This window comes from Aedes aegypti, chromosome 1 (assembly GCF_002204515.2).
Source record: "Aedes aegypti strain LVP_AGWG chromosome 1, AaegL5.0 Primary Assembly, whole genome shotgun sequence".
NCBI classification, from domain to species: domain Eukaryota; kingdom Metazoa; phylum Arthropoda; class Insecta; order Diptera; family Culicidae; genus Aedes; species Aedes aegypti.
In genome coordinates this window covers 303,240,805-303,263,887 of record NC_035107.1, presented here as the reverse complement: position 1 = coordinate 303,263,887, position 23,083 = coordinate 303,240,805, and the positions used below count along the sequence as shown (strand labels likewise).

The 23,083-nt window shown below is 40.7% G+C and overlaps 2 protein-coding genes across 4 annotated transcripts in view; one reads left to right on the top strand and one right to left on the bottom strand.

The window, feature by feature from the left end:
* LOC5576154 overlaps positions 1-23,083 on the bottom strand; it is a 186,467-nt gene that overhangs the window by 39,169 nt on the left and 124,215 nt on the right. The window lies entirely within an intron of this gene.
* LOC5566762 (splicing factor 3A subunit 3) lies at positions 543-2,691 on the top strand. Its single transcript, XM_001651118.2, has 3 exons — positions 543-758; positions 829-1,524; positions 1,938-2,691. The coding sequence occupies exons 1-3, from the start codon at positions 663-665 to the stop codon at positions 2,598-2,600; spliced, it is 1,455 nt and encodes a 484-aa protein (XP_001651168.1). The 5' UTR covers positions 543-662; the 3' UTR covers positions 2,601-2,691.

Sequence of the window (23,083 nt, the reverse complement as noted above, 5' to 3'; positions counted from 1 at the left end):
AACATTGGAACAAATGTCAAATAAAATAATTAATAATTTCAGGCAAAAATCGTTACAATCTTCTATTTCCACGATTAATGCGTTATATATTTAGGTTAAGTAAATTGAAAACGTGTTTTTCTCTTCAACTCAACTCATCTGTAAAAATCTGAACTGCTACGGCAAATGAAAATTTAATTTAATGTAATATGTTGTTGACCAAATGTAAGAAAAAGCGTAATTTTGTTTAACCTTTATAGTGTTGACTAACACATAATAACACTTAGATATAAGAAATGAATGTAATGTTTGGAATGATACTAATAAAGAATTTGAAAAAAAGCCTTGTTACTTTTTGTAAACTATTGATTATGATGCTTAGTTGGAATCATCCACTCTGACCAACAAATGCAATCACTTGCTTCCCACTATGCGGAACGCTTTGCCTCAAGCGATTTTTAGCGTGCACTCACAACTCACCGTTTGTGATTTGACTCTCACTCTCGCTCTCACCTGCAGTAGTGAGCGTGAGACAAATCGATCTCACTTCACCGCTCGTTCGTTTGCTCGCACTTCACTGTCATTCGTGGTTGGACTGTCAAATCGTTCGCATCGCGTTTCGTGTTTTCGGTAAACAAAAGTTAATTTGTGAAAAGAAAAATCCAAATTTCCGCATCGAAAAAATGGAAACAATTTTCGAAATCCAACGCCGGCTGCACGAGGAGTGCGACCGGCTGGTGATGGCCATGTCCGAGGAGCTGCAGACGCCAAAGAAAACCGTAAGTGTTTGACTTCTTGGGAAACTTCCGCAATTTTGTTTTTCATTTCGAGTTTTTTTTTTGTTTACAGACCAAGGACAAAGTGCTGGCCGACCATCGGATCAAAATCTACCTGGAGCGGTACCAAAGTTGCAGCAAATCGCTGCTGGAGCTCTACCAGGACAAGGACGGCGAACGCAAGCAGGAAATTACCAACATGAGCGTGAACGAGTTCAAGGAGTTTTACAGCCAGTTCAATTCGCTGGTGGAGTTCCATCAGAACCATGGGAATAATGTGGCCATTCCGGCGTCGATTGAGTTCTCCAAGCTGCGGGAGCAGCTGAACGATCCGGCCTATCTGGCCGAGGTGGTCAAATTTAGCGACGTGGAGAACTACGGCCAGTATCTGGATCTGCACGAGTGTTTCGATAATTACGTCAACCTGAAGGGCGTGGACAAAATCGATTACATTACGTATCTGTCGGAGTTTAACCGGTTTGCGGACGTTCCCCGGAAGCAGAAGAACGTCAAGTACAAGAAGTACCTGGAGCTGCTGCACGACTATCTGCAGGGGTTCATAACGAGGAGCCGGCCGCTGTTTTTCGAGCTGGAACATACGGTGAAGCGGAACGAGCTGCAGTTTGAGGACCTGTGGAAGAACGGGGAGGCCCCGGGGTGGGAGCGCGGGAAGGATGTGGAGGAGGACGCGATGATCAATTTGAACGAGTTCGGGAAGTGGGAGGATTTGACGTATTTGGGGCTGGATCGGTTGAAGTCGGCGCTGCAGGTAAGTCTTCTTCTTCTTCTTCTTCTTCTTGGCATTACGTCCTCTTTGGAACAGAGCCTGCTTCTCAGCTTAGTGTTCTTATGAGCACGTCTACAGTTTTTAACTGAGAGTTTTCTTTGCCAAAGCTGCCATTTTCGCGTTCGTATATCGTCTGGCAGGTATGATGATACTCAATGCCCAGGAAAGTCAAGGAAATTTCCATTACGAAAAGATCCTGGACTGACCGAATATCGAACCCAGACACCTTCAGCATGGCTTTGTTTTGCAGCCGCGGAATTTAACCACTTGGCTAATGAAGGCTCTTGGGGATCATATTTTTAAGACACTCAGTCGCCACTAGCCATGCAAATGACCGTTATGCCAGAAGGCTCGCTCCCGGTATGCACGATAATTAACCAAAATTCCATCCGCAGGCAATAGGAATGAAATGTGGCGGAACCCTGGAGGAACGCGCTCAGCGCCTATTCGCCTGCAAGGAGGACAAGAACAAGGAGAACGAACACAAACGGCTGATGTACAACCAGAAGGACAAGGACATCGCCCTGCTGGAGTACAAAATCACCAAACTGGCCGAACTGGTCGACGATCAGATCTACGAGACGAAGATCAACCTCCAGCGGAAGCAGGCCCGTTACACGCTGGACGAAAGCGACGAGGACAGCATGGACGAGGTGGAATCGGACGATGACGATGGAATTCCCTACAATCCGAAGAATCTCCCGCTCGGCTACGATGGCAAACCGATCCCTTATTGGTTGTACAAACTGCATCAGTTGCACTTCACGTACGAGTGCGAAATCTGCGGCAACTACAAGTACAACGGGCCGAAGGCGTTCCAGAACCACTTCTCGGAGTGGCGACACGCGCACGGAATGCGGTGCCTGGGAATTCCCAACACGGCCCACTTTGCCAACATTACCAAGATTGAGGACGCGCTGATGCTGTGGGACAAGGTTAAGGAGCAGACCTTCTCCAAGATGTGGGTCCCTGCGAATGAGGAGGAGTTTGAGGATTCGAGGGGCAACATCCTCAGCAAGAAGGTCTATCTGGATCTGCAGAAGCAGGGATTGCTGTAGGTGGGCGTTTAAATCCGATAAGAATCATTGTGTATGTGCATTTCTAATCTAATAATAACGATGGTGTGGCGCCAACATTACTAAAGAGAGAGGAATCGGCTTCGTATTGTTTTCTTACTGTGAGGTGATGACAGAGTCCTGCCCCAGAGGTGATTAACGTGTTTGGCAACGGTTCAAATCGGTGCCAATTTCTGCTATAATTAGGTTCGATTGTTATCGGGTGGAAAGTTTCAAGGCGAACGGTTCGATGGGACGAGCTTTGATCGGTTGGAAGAGGATGTGTGCTGCCGGTAGGAAGAGGGAAATGAGATGTTAGGTGTATGCAATGCAACACGCTTAGCTATCAACATTTCAATTATCATAGAACTTAAATTTCATTTTTGCGTTGAGTATATTTGAGAATGTATATTCATTGCCTTTAAAGTTTTCCCAGCTCGATGTCCTCCTTATTTTCAACTTGGTTTGTTCATCACCCTAGACTTCCTGCTGAAAGGGATATTTTCAAAATCCTATAAGTTGTCTGGTCGAAAACCTTCAATCCTTTGTTACTGTTTCTAATTGTGTTTCAGGATTTGCGCCTAAAATCGTTCTGTATGACTTCTTTGTTTGTCGTACGATTCATTGGTGGGCAGTTCTTCCTCCTCCTTTTGCTTTACGTAAGCGGGATCAAGCGGAATTTTGGATGGCTTCGCGTTTTCGTGCCCAAACCGCTCCACGATCTTGTCGATGTACCCGGCTTGATTCAGGGTGTAGTGGCCGTCTTGCTTCTCGATGCGGATTCCAAGAAACGTTCGAATTTCTCCCAGGCTGGAAAATTTGAATTGCTTCGCCAGCGCCTTCGATATTGCTTCGAACTCACGTTTCGAGTGGCAGCACACGACCATGTCGTCAACATAAATTAAAATGTAACTTCGCTTACCATTTTCTTCTCTCACATACAGACAGGGATCGGACGACGAAGAATGGAATCCCATTTTCTTGAAGGTGTCGTCTATCTTCCGGTTCCAGACACGTGCTGACTGCTTCAGTCCGTAGATGCTGCGTTTCAACCGGCAAACCTTGTCATCCGTCTTCACACCTGGAGGCGGTCGCATGTAGACTTCTTCCTTTAGATCGGCATATAGGTAGGCAGTCTTGATGTCCATGTGTTGCACTACCATGTCGTCTCGGCTGGCGATGGTCAGAAGCGTACGAAGGGTGGTTTGCCGCGCAACAGGTGCAAACACCTCATCGTAGTCTGTACCATATTGTTGGGTGAAACCTTGTGCGACCAACCTGGCCTTGTATCGCACTGTATTGCCGCTTTCGTCCTGCTTCTTCTTGTACGTCCACTTACATCCAACGGTCTTCTTTCCGGGTGGCAGGGGTACCAACTCCCACGTTTGGTGTTCCTGCAATGACAGGATTCCTTCATCGCTTTCTGCCATTCTTCCTTTTCCGGACACTGGATTGCTTCAATGTAGCTCCGGGGTTCGCTCGTGGAATCGCTGGTCAAACCAGTTACTTGCCGGTACCGCTCTGGTGGGACTCATTTCGTTGTCCTCATGGATCGTCTGGGTTCAATTGGAGATTCAATTTTTACACTGACCTCGTCATCGCTATCGGTGAATTCTTCATTCGACTCGCCAACAGCCGTATCATACCCTTCGCCGTCGTCGTCTTCATTTCGGTCGTCATCGATAATCTCGTTCGACGGTGCGATCACTACGGTGGGCTTGAGTGTCGATTGGTACTCGACGGTATTCTCCTCCTGAACGTTTTCGGTGGGCTGTCCTGGTTCGCCCCCGACAAACCTCGCATCTCCACTGATGTAGACCTTCCGCGTTGCCTTATGCCTTGTGTTATTGCGAATACCCAACAAAGATCATCTTCTCCGCCGTTGGATTGAGCTTCTTCCTCTTCTGCTTCGGTATGTGCACCCATGCACGGGAACCGAACACTTGCAGGTGACTAACATCCGGTTTTCGATTGTGCCATAACTCGTACGGCGTGACTGCAACCGGTCTTGACAGCGAAATGTTTTGCAGGTAAACCGCCGTGTTCAACGCTTCCGCCCAGTAGCACTGTTTCCAGCTCGGCGTCGAGTAGGAGGCACCTACTCATCTCGATGAGGTAGCGGTTTCGTCGTTCAGCAACACCGTTTTGTTGCGGACTGTATGCCGCCGTGTATTGTACCTTGATACCTTCCCGTCGGTAGAACGAATGGAGTCGCTCGCTGCTGTATTCTCCTCCTTGATCGGAGCGTACCACCTTTGGTTTGCGGCCAAATTGGGTCTTGGCCGCCTCCACGAATTCGATGATCTTGTCCGCCACTTCTGATTTCTCCTTCAGCAAGTACAGCACGCAGAACCTCGAAAAATCGTCGATAATGGTCATGAAATATCGTTTTCCACTTACCGACGGTACTTTCACCGGACCACACACGTCTGTGTGCACGAGATCCAGGGGCGCCTTTGAACGGGATTTCGATTCCTTGGGAAAAGGCGTACGGGTGCTTTTACCCTTACAGCAGCACTCGCAGATTTCGTTTGCTTCACATTTGCGAATACGCAAACCGTCGACCAGGTGCTTCTTATCCATTTGAACGATGGTATTGGGGTCACGCTACCCAAACTTCCTATGCCATTCGTGCATGCAGCCCTTCGGATGATTCCCGTCCGCCAGGAGGATGACTTCGCTTGGTTGCTTCAAGTAGTACAAACCTTGCTTGAGCGTTGCTATGGCAGCGGTTCGGTTGCCATGCATCACCCGGCAACCCGTTGACGTCGAAAATAACAGTTGCGTTTTTCTGCGCCAACAACGGAACAGACAAAAGGTTCATCGCTAACGTGGGTGTGTACAACGCTTTGGACAGCTTCATTTCGGTCTGCTTACCCTTGTCGTCGTAGCACTGGATCACGCCGGGACCTTCTCCTTCCACAATCGCCTTCTTCCCGTCGGCCAGCGTAACATGCTTCACATCGCTCTCTTGCAGCTCCACGAAAAATTCTCGGCTCGCGACGGTGTGGCTTGTCGCGCCCGAGTCCACGATCCAAGGCTTGACTCCGTTTTCAGTTTCGCTTCCGCAGGCCAGAAACGCAAACAACACGGTGCTATCCTGTCTTGATGTGGGCTTCACTGGTTTACCTGGCTTCGTTTCCCTCTCGGTGTCCCGTAGATACTGACGGCATTCCTTTTGAATATGGCCCACTTTCTTGCAATAGTGGCAGGCCAGAGGCTTCTTCTTCTTACCTTGTCCAACTTTCATCGCGGAATCCGAACCGCACACGTTTTTCTTCGCTGCTTCGTCCAGAAGTTTCCGCTTGACAAGTTCCAAGGTGAGTTCGTCGTCCGAACGGCTCTCGAGGGCGGTAGTCAGGGTGTCGAACGTGCTTGGCAGGCTTCTCAGGATCATCGCGACCATGAGATTTCCCTCCAGCTGCTGTCCGGCATTCGCCAGGCTACTGAACAGCTCCTCCATGCCGAAAATATGCTCCGCCATATCCTCTCCCTCCGAATAGCGCTTGTCGCAGATTCGCTTCAACATCGAGACCTTCGACGTTAGACTGGCTTTCTGGTGGTGGTTTTGAAGCGCCGTCCAAGCTTCCTTCGCGGTTTTCGACGACCGGATCAATGCGTGTTGATTGTCCTCGATCAGCAACCCGATGGTAGCTCTGGCCTTGGCATCTCCAGCGGCCCAAACCGCTTCTGCTTCCGCTTCCGGTTTCTCACCTGGTGTCACGTAACGCCAAAGTTCTTCCCGGACCAGCAGAAGTTCCACCTTGAAGCGCCAGCTTGAATAATTGGCGTTGTTCAGCTTTTGCAGGCTGAATCGGCTTCCGTCCATTTTGCTTCCAGAATATTCGGCTCGTGAAAAAAAAAATACTCGCTCAGGCCCATAACCTGTTGCAGGTGGCAGTAATAATTAAAAAACGACTGGTTTGGATGACTAATGAACAGAGACAGAAGAAAATTTTATTTCGATAATTTAACATGATTGCTTTGATTAATTTGAATTTATTCTAGGTTGCTTCGTTGCACGTGATTTGGATCAACGTACAACAGGTGCGTCATCCTCGCATTCCCTGAGTTACCTTCTCAGGGGATCTGTTGTAAAAAAACACCTCTGAAGCGTTTTTCAAATAAAAAAAAAAATGGAAGAAATTTTGAGTTACGCTCTTTTGAAGGCTTAAACTAAGTATGCTGTTCCGCTCAAGAAAAGTAAAGAAATTCCTTGACTGAATGGGTCAAGAAATTTCTTCTCAACTGCGTACTGCGATCAGAAAAATGTGATTTTATGGACCATTTCTGGGAAGAAATTTCCCACGCATCGAGATAGGCGATTCCTTTTCTTGTCAGTAGCAAACCAGCCTTTAATCATAAAATCGAAACGAAGGCTTAATCATTCCGAAGCAGAGCGTTAATGATTAACGGGTGGCAATGATTAATTAAATGATTAATGATTAAATTCAATTTTATCTTGATTAATGATTATGATTAATGATTAAAAATTTTGAAGCCATGATTAATGATTGTGATTGATTATTAAGCCAAAGTATGATTAATGGATATGATTAATGATTAAATTAAAGTTTTAGATGATTAATGATTATGATTAATGATTAAACTCAGTATGAAAAGTGATTATGATTAATGATTATGAGTAACCCTCACGTGCCTGATGTCAAATTTGATCAAAATTTTTAATTTTAATATAATACTTTTTTAATTATCATCTATCTTATTTATATTTAGAACGTCGCGACCCATTGTGAGCCCGCACTATGCAAATCTCGTCCAGCACGTGTGTAGTCTTTCTATATGTACCTAATAACTACTCTCGGTTACTACGCATTCAACAATAGAAAGCGTTGTGTTTGGATGAGCATTTAATTTTTCCGAAAGAGGTTCACTTCGTGAAAGAGGACCGTGATTATTGAGTTGAAATCGTTAACTTCCCAGTCCATGAGTTCTCTCGTGGTGTAGGGGTAGCTCGCCCTATCTAGTGAATAGGAAGTCGTGAGTTCCATTCTCAGTGTAGAAGCTTGCGACACATCGTTTTAAGGCTAAGTAGCCCGTCATTCGTTTTGTCAGCCATGTTGATATTGCAGCTTGCAACTTTAAAGTGATAAAACTCAGTCATCATACCTTCTCAGTTATTGCGTTTCTTTTGAATATTTTCCGTTCTGTGGTAGCCGCCAGGTTCTACCGCAGCTGTCAAAGTTCTACCGCAGACTTGAGAATCATTGTATCATTGAACGAAACCATCTAATCAAAGTATGCTAGTGGAGTTCACAGCTTTGGAAAAACAGCGGAAAACAACAATCATCAGCATGGTTTCCAAGGTATCATAGCAACCGATCGATGATGCTTTGTGAAAATCAGTAATGTGACACCTGCGGTAGCTTTCTGTTCAACCGCAGAACGGAAAGTTATCTCTGAAATTGCAATATGTCCGTGCAAAACCAAGTGTTTTTCTTCAATTCGCAATCGTTAGACGAATTAGCCACAATCATCAATGCTCAGTACAAATTTCAATTACGGCCTACTTCGCCATAAACGGATGTTTCAAGCGTTATAGATAAACTTGAACATATGCCGGTATGTAAGGTTTGTCGATTTCCGCGGGAAAGTATTCAAAATAATGATAAAAAACTTGTTGAATTTAATACTTCACTTTATAAAAGAAAGAACAGTGTAGAATCAGTAAGGCGAGCAAACCCATAGATAATATGTTTATTGTACATATAAAAGTTTAATGGCATTTGCTTGCCTTTCTAGTGAGTTTCTGTATTTTTTTTTGTTAAGTGAAATGTTTAAATTCAATTAGTTGTTTATTCATACTCCAATGTTTCCTCCAAAGTGAAAGTGAAGCACTATATTGGTAGTTGTGAAACCTAGCTTTCCATATATTAAACTTCATGAATTTTGCAAACCAAGCCATTGAATTCATTCTCAAGGGAATTATTGAAGTAGATATTGAATTTTTCGGAAGAATTGGCTTGTTTAGGTGTATCCAGTTTTTTTTTGTATTTTCTGAATCTACGTTAAAGTTTGAACCAGAACCCAAGGTTTCAAAATCTTCCGTGCCCTGGAACTAAACTTTTCAAATCAATTATAATATCAATATTAAGATATTGAAGCGCAATAAAATTGTGATGTACTTAGAAAAATGTGATCTTCCGAACTAGCTACAAATCACTGTAAATATTTAATCACTAAACAGCCCAATTCTTTGAGAAATGTTGTGTGAAATCAGTTTGAACTTTTGGTAGGAATTTTCTAACGAGATCTTTATGAAAAACTGGAAAAATATTTTTTCAAACTATGTTTCAAAGGAATTTCCGCCCTTCCTTGATTTGAATCTAGATATCAGTGAAAACGGTTATAGATTAAAAATTGGATCAAACGATTTTTATATTTATATTTATTGCTTTCTGTCATTTGATCATTGGCCTTTGAATAATTAACCATTTATCAATGATTATTAATCAAAATAATGATTAAATGGCATCTCCCTAAGGCACCGTCCACAAATCATGTAATGCTCGATGGAGGAGGGGGTAGGCTCATGCGGTACGACTCAAACAAAATTTTGAAAATTTTCATACACAAAGCATTACAGATTGGGGAGGGCTTTCCCCGGGGTTCAAAAATTTAACTATCTACCCTAGCGCTTTGACGTACACAATGAATAAACATGAAAATGAATGGTTTTATTCATTACTGAAGAGAACAATTCAAATTTAAAAGTTTTAAGCATGATTTATCGTATATAATCATCAAATATTGAATCAAGATTAACTTAACGCTCTGCTATATTCAGTGAATATGTGCAGGCGATGTTAGACTTCAAACATCAAACGTGAACAAAGACAGCGAGGAACTATTAAAAGAAATATCACCTACTAGGCAAAAAGGACTGATTTCCGATTTTCATACAAAGTATACAGAAATTTTATGAACGACTAAAAACCTAGCGCAAGGTCAAATTTTGGTGATCTGCCCCTATAAACAGAAATTCTTCATGTAGTATGGTACCACTCACATGCTTCCAACCGGGTCTTTGGATTCGGATCAAATACAACTAAGCAAATGCACCGTCGTACAGTCACCCCACGCAGTTGAATCACCCACAATTTATGAATCAGCTGACTTCAAAAGACAAAATTATTATCAAACTCGTCACAAAACATCACAGAATGATTTTTACTGATAAGAAACTATGTGTAAAATAATTCTATGATGTTTTGTAACAAGTTTGATAATAATTTTGTCTTTTGAAATCAGCTGATTCATAAATTGTGGGTGATTCAACTGCGTGGGGTCACTGTACATGGAGGAAACAATTAAGGGTCTTTTTTACTCTTATGGTAACGTCCTTGGATACAAAGCAAAGCCATTCTGTGCTTGGTTGAATTTGGAACTTCCTTGGGCATAAACTGTCATTGTTCTTGTCACACGATATAAGAAATGTAAAATTTATTTATACATTAGAAAGCAATGTGGAAAATTTGTTAAATTTTGTTCAATGATTGATTAATGATTGATTAAATGTTTGACTTATGATTAAGATTATGATTACTGAATAAAATTAGCGATCTTTATGATTATGATTAGTGATTAATGATTAAAACATAATATTGCAATGATTATGATTAGTGATTAATGATTAATTCTTGATTTTTTGTGATTAATGATTAACATTTTTAATTAATCATAATAATTAATCATTAATCATGATTAAATTTATGATTAATCATTAACGCTCTGTTCCGAAGACTGGGCAGTGCTTCGGAAAGCCCAAGGATCAATCGTGTTCGATTTGCGTTGTTCGAGTCTCAGGTGAGCTCGTTTCATGCTCATGAAAACACATTTCTATCATGAAAGCGTTACTTTTATTTAATTTTTGAACAAACTATGGATGGTGCGTTACTACAAGTGTCGGAATAAAAAATAGTTCGACATTATGAATGTTGACGTAATTTTTTGATGTTCTACCAATCACTTTTTTCAAATAGGGCTTGGCCGGTGCGGTTATTGATCAATTACATGAGATCTGATTATGGACGAGAACAGCTTACTCGGGAAGCTATTGTGCTAGAAGGTGTTATGCGGAGAGTCGGGCTTAACAGCCGGGGTACGATTTTTACGAGATCCGGACAATTTGTTTGCTTCGCTGATGATATGGACATTGTCGGCCGAACATTTGTAAAGGTGGCAGACCTATACACCCGCCTAAAACACGAGGCAGCGAAAGTTGGACTGGTGGTGAATGCGACCAAGGCAAAGTACATGTTAGCTGGTGGGGCCGAGCGCGACAGGGCTTGTCTAGGTAGCAGTGTTACGATAGACGGGGATACTTTCGAGGTGGTCGACGAGTTCGTCTACCTTGGATCCTTGCTGACGGCTGACAATAACGTTAGCCGTGAAATACGAAGGCGCATCATTAGTGGCAGTCGGGCCCGCACCAAATGTACCATGTACAAAACGCTCATAAGGCCGGTAGTCCTCTACGGGCATCAAACGTGGACGATGCTCGAGGAGGACCTGCAAGCACTTGGAGTCTTCGAACGTCGGGTGCTTAGGACGATCTTCGGCGGTGTGCAGGAGAACGGTGTGTGGCGGCGAAGGATGAACCACGAGCTCGCCCAACTCTACGGCGAACCCAGTATCCAGAAGGTGGCCAAAGCTGGAAGGATACGATGGACAGGGCATGTTGCAAGAATGCCGGACAGCAACCCTGCAAAGATGGTGTTCGCTTTGGATCCGGTTGGTACAAGAAGGCGTGGAGCGCAGCGAGCTAGGTGGGCGGATCAAGTGCGTATCGATTTGGCGAGCGTGGGGTAGAACCAAGAATGGAGAGATGCGGCCACGAACCGAGTTTTGTGGCGTGAAATTGTTGATTCAGTGTTATCTGTTTAGATGTTACCTAATAAATGAAAATGAGATCTGTTAAATAACCCTAATAGCAATCATGAAATTTTTCTCCTACTATGTTCCACCATCAGTGATGGCTATACGAAGTCCACATTCCGTAGCAGCAAAGGCGCAGCTATTCATCAAGACCATACTGAAAGCTGTGGCTTTGAATCCCAATGGTTGAAGATCTTTTCTGATTCGACTTCCCAGGACATAAAATATGTTAATAAAGTACACATGCGAAAAAAGGGCCATTGGCAAAGACAGATCTCAGTTAATAACTATGGAAGTTCTTAAAAGAACACTAAGCAGAGAAGCATGCTCTGTCTCCGGCGGAAAAGAAGAAAAACAAGAAGAACTATTGGGGACGGACCTGGTGTAGTGGTTAGAACACACGCCTCTCACGCCGAGGACCTGGGATCGAATCCCATCCCCGAGATAGTCACTAAAAAATCAGTGACGACTTCCTTCGGAAGGGAAGTAAAGCCGTTGGTCCCAAGATGAACTATCCCAGGACTAAAAATCTCGTGAATGAAGATAGAAAAAAATAAGAAGAACTATTATAGAATCTCAACGCAAGGCAAGGGTTTTCATAACGTTTTACGTACAAGCTTAGAGGTAGAATGTCCATCATTTTTTAGCTTGGAAGAACTTGTGTAGCTTGTATTTTATGACACCGTAAGTCCTTTATTAGTTCTTCCAGTGGACTTTCACGTTTTAGGTGAAAAAATAAATAAATTCAAAAGACTCAGACAGTTTGTATCATTTCATGTATTTGTCTAATACTATTTTCTTTGGTTGAATCACCTGATAAAATCGTGATTATCATCTAGATCATCTTCATCTAGTTGTGCGAAGTGCGAGTTGTGTGAATAGAGGATTACTACACCACTGTACCATCTATTTTTGCGAGTTCTAGTTTTTATACCCTTGATTCATGTTTCCACAATTCACCACTTGTAATAAATCCAAAGTGTTAACAAAAATTATCATTCAACTATTTACAAAAAAAAACAAAACTTAAAAAAAATACACGGCGAGTCACTTCACTCGAGTCGACAATTGTCACCTCGCTATACGAGACCGACAATTCTCACCTCACGCCAGTCGTAGAATAAACGTAAATGTTTCGTCTAACTTTTTTTTTTAAATAAGCCGTTTCACGAGACTCAAAATGGCGTCAATTGACAGCAGACCTGGGATTTTGTTTTGATAAAATCCAGCGTGATTTTAAACAACGCCTCATCTTACCAAACCAAAGATCCACAAATTTTCGTTACTGCAAGATCACACTTAGTTATTGTATCAGCTAGCACTTTGTTATTCTACTGTTGTTATTCAAAAATTCTTCTAGAGTTTGCTCTGTTCTCCTAATATTTTTCAGAAGAATGTCTACAGAATTTGCTTCAGGAGATCCTTGGACAAATTAATGTTACTACATTTAGTAATGTCTTCAGCAAGGTTCCGAATTCTCACTCACTCTTACGATAATGAATTTATCCCTCAAAGCAATTTTCAGCGATAAGCTACCTTGCGATTTTATTCGTCCACAAAACAAAGCGAAAATAGATAATTGCACATTTCCACAGCTGTGAGAAGTTTGTTTTCTCTGTTTCCTATCCATGGAGAACTTCTCCTGTATTTATCGCCACGAGCAGCAGTTGCTTTTATGCACCAAATTAACCGTCACTTTCGTCAAGTTAGTGTGGTAGCATGTGTAGTATCGTACGTATTTCAAGTTGACCATTCTCACCTTAAACTAATCGTGTCATTTGGTAACCCTATCGAAGATATTCCTAGCTTCATTAACATATCTTGTGTTGTGTCCAACTGTATATGGAAATAAAGAAAAGGCAGTTCTGTTACAGACGATCAAGAGACCGGACGCATGTTTGCTTTAGCTAATCCGAATCAGCTACGACTGTACAGCATGGTTAGCGTCCACGCATCGTGCTCGTTTTTAGCAATGTTCTAGAGTCGAATCTCGTCGCGGGCATTAGTTTTTATTTCATCCACATAGTGATAATTCTCGGGAGCAGTTGGTGAACGAAAATATGATGGAGCAACTAGGGAATTATCCCCAGAGTGGAATGATTTTCTGTTATTCTGTAACTCTATGGAAAATTAGTGTGAGCGAAAAAAGATGTTCGCGTGAGGAAGCGAAAAAGTATCATTGATACGAAAATTCATATCCCTGGTCTTCAGGGAATATTTTGTTTTTTTTTTCGTACTATCCTAGGAGTTCCTTCAGATATTATTCGAAAGTATCGATACAAAAATATAGAATATCGAAAGAAAAAAGCGATATTTAGATATATTGGAAATATCGAAACGTCTCTTGTTTCTGTTTGAAATCATTCGGCTCATTTTTGGATTCCTGCTGAGTTTTCACTTTCTCAGGTTTTCCTTAAGAAGTTTGAAATTGGACCAGCAATCTAAGATTTTTGAATGGAAACAAGAATTGGTTCTATTCAAAAATCTTACATTTCTGCTCAAATTCTAAACTTTTTAACGAAATCTTGTAGGTACTTCTGTTTGATTTTACTCAGGTTTCCTGCTGGAATTCTTGCTGATACTTTGTTATAAATGCTTTAGAGTTCTGTTTGAAACTATCGTAGAATACGTATGGACATTATTCGGTTATATGTTCAAAGTATCTCTGGAATTATTTCTTCTCTTTTCCTCTTCATTGTCTTACCTTAATATAGCTGGGTTTCTACTTGAAATCATCCTTCTTAAAATTCAGCAAGAGCTTTTTTGTATTTCTGCTTTGTATATTTTCATATTTTTACTCTTTCTCATTTATTCTGCACAAATTTCCATTTATTTTTTTATGATTTTCGCTCGAAAAGATTTTTGATTTCAAAACCATTGGGTAGAAAAGACTGTTTGTGTTCAGAAATCTCTTTTAAAAATCGCTCGACATCTGCTGAACATGCATCTGGATATTAACTCGAAATTATCATAGGTTTCTGTATCATTCTGCTTGGATTTATACTCGAAGTAATTTTGAATTCATACTTAGTTTTTTCTAATAAATCTTGTACTTCTATTAACTCTCCAGTTTCTTTTCCAATTTTCTTTTCTTATTATTTTTTCATAATCAAATTCTCTACATTAATTGCGAAAACATCCTCATTTTTCCACTCAATCTCCCTTGCTTTCTGCATGAGATCATTCTGGAGTAGCGTGTAATCTTTTGATTCCGTTGCATGCTCCTATGGGGCGCGTTGTTCGAGTACGAATAGATATTCGTATTCAGTCGAGGGTGGGTTGCCAACTGGTGAGCTCGTTTCATGCCTATGGTAACACATTTTTATCGTAGCAACGTTACGTTTATGTAATTGTCTAACCAACTTTGAATGGTTCGTCGCTACAAGTGTAACGACATAAACCCTTATTCGTTTCATATAATTCACATCTTTCTGGTTTCGCCATCACTAAAAATAACCTTTGAATAGTTCGAAATAATGAATGTCGACGTACTTTTGTAATCTTCTACCAATATCTTTTCACCGCGAGACAAACATGCAAAACTAGTGTTAAGGTAAAGATTAATCGAAGCTACACTTAAAATTTTTAAGAGCACTAATCTTGAGAACCAGATATCCGTATAAGCTGAAAACTTGATCGCTTGATGCCTTTCTGCTTATGATCACTTAATCAAATTTTCAGCGTGATCGGCTGTCTGGTTCTTCAGATGTGTACTCTGTGCAGAGGTTAGCATCTTCATCTTAAGTAAAAGTCGCGTTATTCCTCCCTATCCATGGATAACTATACTTGCTTTCTACATGAGATCTTATAGTTATGTTTTTTCATTTGAACCTCATGCGACTGCTTGTTTTTTTTTTGCTCGAAATCTTGAAAATCTCGAAAATGATTTTCTGCTCGGCTTACTATACGAAATCTTCTTGGATTCCTACAGAAGTTCGTGAAACTCTTCCGGACCGGACTTCGTTCTCAAATTCCTCCTTTGAACTTCTGTTCTTAATCTTTTGATTTCTAGGTTATTTTTTTTGACTAACTTCTGTTGTATCGTAAGCTTCTTGGCTCTCGGTATGAAACTCTTCTATCTTCTGCATGAAATGTTTTTGGGGTCCCGTTCGATTTATTTTTAATTCGTACACGTTCTCGAAATTTTCTTCAATTTTCGTTCAAATTCCTCGGTTTTTTGAATCAGCTCTTTGCTCAAAATCATTTGGTTTCCTGATCAGTCATTCCGGATTAATGTTCGATTCAGGTGTGTTTATAACTTCGAATTCACGTAATCTTCTTAAAATTCAGCTCGAAAGCCTCTTATGAAAAAAATCTTGTGTCTCCAGCCGATGTTGATCTTCATGGAGACAATCCTAAATCCCCTTTTCATTATCCTTCTGAATCTCGTTGAATTTCAACTCGAAATCTTGTAAGGAAGTGTCTATCATTTATGTAACGCTAGGTTCAGACTAGAGCTGATATTACGTAATGTAGGCTGGTTTTATATCAGAAACCTTACATCTAGTTTTCATTAGAAATAAGAAGTATGGCGTTTGATATGAAGATAGCCTATATTACGTAATATCAGCTCTAGACTGAACGTGGCATAAGACAAGAGTTGTTTACACACCTTTCCTCAAATAGTAGATTCATGTGGTTCGACCGTGATATCGAAGTCATGTGGGCCTCGTGGCCGTGCTGTTAGTGTTACCAAGCATTTGACCGCATCGAGTCAAGGGGTGTGGGTTCGATTCCCGCTTCAGTCCGGAAAACTTTTCACCAGAAATGTATTTCGACTGTGCCACTGGGCGTTGCACGCTAGTCCGTTGTCTAGTGTCAAAAGGTATCGTCTTTAAACGAGGTACCTTTTAGAATTTTGTGTATTTTTTCTTAGCCCAGAGATCAAAATGATTTTATTTTTGGCATAAACCTTGGGCCATAATACGCATAATAGGAAAGTTTTATACGACTTTTGGAACATTTTTGTATTTCTGAAAAATGTTTGAAAAACTGTATTATCTTATAACCTACAAATGCCTGGGTCTAATATAAAAAATAATACAAAGCATGAGCAAAGCAGAGCATGAGAGCATGAGCATAAATGACCGTACAATTCGTAGTTGCTACTCCATGATTGACCAGAGCAATCGAAGTTGCACAGGGATTTAGTGAATGGGGCTTGGGATTAGCTTACCATTCTTCAATGTGCACAAATCGAGAGCTCAAACTTTAGAAGTCAATAAAGGCGCCGGCCACGTCCTTACGGTCATCGGGGAAGGGAAGGAATGTTAGTTAGACAACCATTGGTTTTAGAGACCGAAGAATCTTCTGCATCTCCATAGTTGTCATGGAAAGGATATTGGGTTAGTGGGATAAGGTAAGGATCTGGAAGTCATCTTTAGTTGATGATGCGATCCTTGATATATTCACGCCTGACCGGATTCGCGATATTATTCGATAAATGAATTGTATGCCGAACAAGTGTTCATCGTTCGCCCTCGCAAACACTACTATCCACTAATATAAAAAATAATACAAAATATATTTTATATTTTCTCCAATCAACTTATCACAGAAAAGGAGCTTAGTGGAATTGAAATGATTCCAGGTCGATTTTTCCCTTAGTCACACGGAAAATAAAATATGTCCCAGAAAAAAAAAATAAAATAAATATTCTCAAAAGTACTGCAAAAACGCAAATTTTTATTATTGTAAAAATCGGTACCCTTAAGAGGCTTTGAGAAAAAATAAAAATGATACAGATGCTCAAAAAAAAAAATTAGAAAAATCAAAAACAAAAATTTTCTAAATTTGTGAAGAAAAATAAGTCATTGTCCAAAACGTAGTTAGATCTATTTTTTATTTAGTGCTGTTAAATATCAAAATTTTATTTTTGCAATTCCGTTATATATTGGCCTACTTTTCATCAAGAAGATAGTCTACACAACGGCCTACTTTTCGTAATCAAAGAAACAGTGCTGAAAAGTGCTACTTTTCAGCACTGTTATCGGTGCTGAAAAGTAGCACTTTTCAGTACTGTTTTGGTAATCCTCAACAAAATATCGAAGTGTCCGTGAATACCATTCATCGAATTGCTCTGGTTTTTTCTATGATTGACATTTTATTTTACATCCGTTGAACGATCCAAATCCGACTCAGGTGACCGTTTCAGATTCGGAATAGAAAAAGTAGATGAGGCAATAAATTAAGCTTTTTTACCCTAAAAAAGTCACGCGCTTAATGCGTCTAAACCAAAGCTTCCCAAACACGGTTTTCGCGGCGCACCAGCCGTTTGCAGGACCGCTTTGTAGCGCCGCGAAAACGGAGTTTGGGAAGCGCGGGTCTACACGGTTCAGGATACAGGTATTAGCAATTTGGCAAATTAAGAATAACTTTATAATTTATCCGGTATCTTACCTGGCTTCTCTCGAACAATAAGTTTTGGTCATTTTAGCTTCGATGGTGAAAATTTGTGACAGTCATGAAGAATGCATGAACCGCAGCCTACCTGATTGGAAAATATTGAGTCTATACTACGCATGTACGTCCACATGAGTTTTCTTGAAGCATGTTTGTGATCCTAGTTTCAATCCGAATGAAACGGTATTTTTTCGTAATAGCAAAAAATGTTGTATGCAACTCGTTGCAAAACTCGATTTTTTCAGCACTCGTCGTATTTATCCAACTCGGCGAGCCTCGTTGGATAAATGTACAACTCGTAGCATAGCATAGCATAGCATAGACTGACTGTACATGTCAATGGTTGCTACTCCGTGATTGATCGGAACTGGTAAGAATTGCACTACGATCCAAATGAATAAGGGATGGGAGTTTCCGCTTACTCTCGAAGTGCAATTTTAGCAGATCTAATATTATTGATCAATAACGGCGCCGGCCAAGTCCTTACAGTCAGTTGGGATGGGGAAGGAATGTTAGGGTGTAATGATTGTTGCTTCTAGAGACCGAGAATACCTCTGCATCTCCACAATCACCACGGGAAGGGTGTTTATTAGTGAGGGAGGAAAAGATCTGGGAGTCACCTCTGGTCGGTGATGCGATCCATGGACAAGGGGGAAATATACGACTTGTATTTAAAGCTAGTTTTGTATTTTTGTCTCGAGAAGTTTTTGGAAAAATACATCAACATCTATAATGTCGAACAATTCAAAAGACGTTTTTATTAATGACGAAAACTGAAAATTACATGTATATATTTTAACTTATATGAAACAGGAATAATGCCGACACTTGTAGTGACGAACCATACATAGTTTGTTTGAAAATTACATATGAGTATTACTGTGCATTTTGTCTTGATATGGTAGAAGTTTAAGAAAATATTTTTTTAATAAATAATATTTAAAAATGTCAAAAAGAGAAAAATATATGTATATTCAAATTGTATAAGAAAAAAGCATAATGCCGACACATATAGTGACGAACCATACAAAGTTTGTTTTAATATTACATAAAAGTTACGCTTTCAAGAAAATATGTATTATCATAAGCATGAAACGAACTCACCAGTTGGTAATCCATTCTCGACTGAACACAAAACTGACACTGACAGCAAAACTTCTTGGCGTCCCGAAAATAAACCGTCTTGCTTGGGCCTTCCCAAATACGTACCCAGCAAGACGCTCCAAAACAGGTGAAAAAAAAAAATCTCCGGCGACGAAAACACGCGCGAATCCGTCACCAAAATCAATCGGACGACGCAAAACCGAACTGTCCTGCTTGGGCTTCACGAAGCACTACCCAGCAAGACGCTCCAAAACAGGGGGAAAAAAATTCTCCGGCAACAAAAACGCGCGAATCCGTCACCAAAATCAATCGGACGACGCAAAACCGAACTGTCCTGCTTGGGCTTCACAAAGCACTACCCAGCAAGACGCTCCAAAACAGGGAAAAAAAAAAAAAAATTCTCCGGCAACGAAAACGCGCGAATCCGCCAGCAAAATCAATCGGACGACGCAAAACCGAACTGTCCTGCTTGGGCTTCACGAAGCACTACCCAGCAAGACGCTCCAAAACAGGGGGAAAAAAAATTCTCCGGCAACAAAAACGCGCGAATCCGTCACCAAAATCAATCGGACGACGCGAAACCGAACTGTCCTGCTTGGGCTTCACGAAGCACTACCCAGCAAGACGCTCCAAAACAGGGGGAAAAAAATTCTCCGGCAACAAAAACGCGCGAATCCGCCAGCAAAATCAATCGGACGACGCGAAACCGAACTGTCCTGCTTGGGCTTCACGAAGCACTACCCAGCAAGACGCTCCAAAACAGGGGGAAAAAAAATTCTCCGGCAACAAAAACGCGCGAATCCGTCACCAAAATCAATCGGACGACGCGAAACCGAACTGTCCTGCTTGGGCTTCACGAAGCACTACCCAGCAAGACGCTCCAAAACAGGGGGAAAAAAATTCTCCGGCAACAAAAACGCGCGAATCCGCCAGCAAAATCAATCGGACGACGCAAAACCGAACTGTCCTGCTTGGGCTTCACGAAGCACTCTCGTTGGATAAATGTACAACTCGTGCTGAAAAAATCATCATTTTGCACCTTGTTGCATAAATAACTATTATTTTATTAAATATCAAATTGAAATGCTTATAGCACCCTTGCATGCAAAATATCGCATCAGCAAATATTGGCAACCGATAGTAATTCGGAAAAGGTCACCGGGAAAACATTTTCCGATGACTTTTTCCATTAAGCTAAGTATGCTGTTTCGCTCAAGAAAAGTAAAGAAATTTCTTGACTGAATGGATCAAGAAATTTCCTACAGAGAGCCCCCTTTGAAGTGACATGTCTTCTCAACTGCGTACTGCGATCAGAAAAATGTGATTTTCTTGACCATTTCTTGGAAGAAATTTTACACGCATCGAGATAGGCGATTCCTTTTCTTGTCAGTAGCAAACCAGCCTTTAGGAACGATGATATTGGCAATATTCAAAAGTCAAAGTCACGTGAAATTCATGACATTCAACAGCCCTGTTTTAGATAGCAAAATGTGATACTTCTGAAAGTCGTTCTGCAATATCACTCGATTCTTGCTTGATATTTACATGAATTTCCGCTTTGATTACCTTTGAATTTATGCTCAAAATCCTTCTTTACTACTACTTCCAGCTCTCGGCTTTCATTTTCTGTTTTTTTTTACTTTATTTAATACATTTTTACTTGAAACCTTTTTTTGATTTTTACTCTGAAATCCTTTTGGATTTCTGCTCTAATTTTTTTTTGTAGGAAGTTTTCCAGAATCCATTGAGAATAATAGAGTATTTTCGTGCATACCGATGCCTCGAGTTTTGATATGATTCTTGAAACATTCCAGGCATTCGTTTCATGAGGTTTAACAAATCTGATCAGGCAGTGCAGAATTCGTTCTCAAATGATTTTGAAGCACGATCAAAGCAAGCGAATAAAAAATACATCGAATCTGTATCGGTCCATGATCGACAATGTTAAGCAAATTGTAGCATGCTTGATAAAAAGCAGCAACGAAGGAGAGCTCCAAAGAGAGAGAGAGAGCGATGATAAAGTCCATTTTCTTCTCGGTTTTTTACCGTCGAGCTCGGGGGTAGGTATTTTACTCTACTGGCTGATAAACCATCCTCGAACATCCTATAACAATAGTGCCCTCAGGTTTGGAGCTTGTTTTGATGGATTCTATCCTGCACTGTTATCCCCCCGATATAATCAGAGCTGTAGCAATAGACGATAAACAGACTATCATGATGTGCAGCGCATCATGATTGTTATAGAGAGCGATGAGTGAAAGATATTCTCAATTTTTTCAGTATTCAACCATTGAATCTTATTTTGCAGGTGAAGATCCAGATACATGTTTTGCCTGTAAAATGCCAGTAAACTCGCAACTGTTCACAAGCGCTTCTAGCACCCTCTAGCTAGATTATGGGCCCAGTAGGCGAATTCCGGCGCGTATTTTCTTCGAAGAAAAGAAAATTTTCTTGCTGGTGGATTATGGAAAAAAATTTCTTCTCTTCGAAGAAAATGTGCGCCGGAATTCACCTGCAGATATATTTAAAATTTTTCTGGAAGAAGGAAAAAAAATTGGCTTAGAAAAAGTTTCAACTTCAGTAATAAGTTTGCCGCTGTTTGTTTTAATCCTTTTTTTTTTAATTTTTTTATTTTATTTTTTTTTTTGATACACAGACTCGTTAATGCTTCCAGTAGACGATTTGCCCTTTGAAGGAAGCACCACACTAGACAACGGACTAACAACATGCAACGCCCAGTGGCACATTCGAAAAACCTTCCTGACGAAAAGTTTTCCGGACTGAAGCGGGAATTGAACCCACACCCCTTGACTCGATGCGGCTAAATACTTGGTAACTCTAACCGCACGGCAACGAAGCCTTATTCTTGGTTTTCTAATACATCACTTTTATGAATCTTTAGATTAGTCAGTAATCTTTTGCTTCTCATATATCTAGTGCAGTAGCAATGGAAAGTTCCAACTTCTAACCTCAAATCAATCAATCAGTATAATCTAGATATGTGTTTCACTTGCAAATTATTGTTTCGCTCATTACATGACTAATGTTCGCACTTATTGCACAAATTGCCATCTGTGAGCAAAATTATTACGCTTGGGAGGAGCCCAGTCGCAGTGCTGCTCTGTAATTATTGCTGATAGCACTCTTTAATCGTTTGAACGATATACAGTGATACCTCGATATAACGTAACTCGATTTTTATTTTCGTTACGTTATATCGAAGCAAAATATTTTCTTTTCTAAATTTCGTTCAACATGCATTGTTTGATGAGAAAATGGATCTAAAATTGGTGTTATTGACCTAGCAGGCATTTTCACTCTCTCTTACATTTTTCGATATTTTTCCGTGTTTATTTTTTTTGTTCTTATTTTCATTTTTTTATTTTTACGTCTCTATTGCAGTAATCCTTTAAAAAATGTAGTCCGGAAAAATCTTTGGAGGAATCCTTGAACACTCAGAATCCTTAAATAAAATTCATGAATGAAATCTTTCTGAAATCTCTAAAAATATTTTGTGGTGTAATTTATTTATTTATTATCAACAGACCTTATGGTAGTCCCAATGATAAAACTTAATCTAGGTTTACATAAATCGTTTAAACGTCGTGACAAATAATTGCTTTAAAGTAGCTCTAGAATAGTGGAAATCGAAAATGGATGCTACGCGGTTGAAAATTCTCAGCAGACCGGTGATTCCACAATTTAAACTGTAGTTTGTGCGGCGGAACGGAATCCTAAAAAATGATTTTTTTTTTCGCAAATTTCGGATTCTCGCTTGAAACGGTAGATATCTCAGAATAGCAGGACAATCTATACGCGCCGACAATACATCAGAAATACACAGAGCACACGTAACGCTTCTTCGGAAGCTTAAAGTGTCCAATCCAATTAACTGGCAACAATCTTCGTAGGGTGGGAGTTCAAAACGGTTTTGCCACGGTAGATTCCGCAAAGCCCAACGAATAAATCTGCGTTGAACTCTTTCAATCCTATCAGATCCGTTCAGATAGCAAGGGTTCCAAACAGCTGATCCGTATTCTAGCACTGAACGGACTAGGGCACAATACAGGGATTTCAGGCAA

Bases quoted from the DNA above. Each gene is read 5' to 3' on its own strand.
- LOC5566762 (XM_001651118.2), top strand. From the start codon at position 663: ATGGAAACAATTTTCGAAATCCAACGCCGGCTGCACGAGGAGTGCGAC. The intron at 759-828 runs GTAAGTGTTTGA...TTTTGTTTACAG, and splicing joins TGCAGACGCCAAAGAAAACC to ACCAAGGACAAAGTGCTGGC. The intron at 1,525-1,937 runs GTAAGTCTTCTT...TTCCATCCGCAG, and splicing joins GGTTGAAGTCGGCGCTGCAG to GCAATAGGAATGAAATGTGG.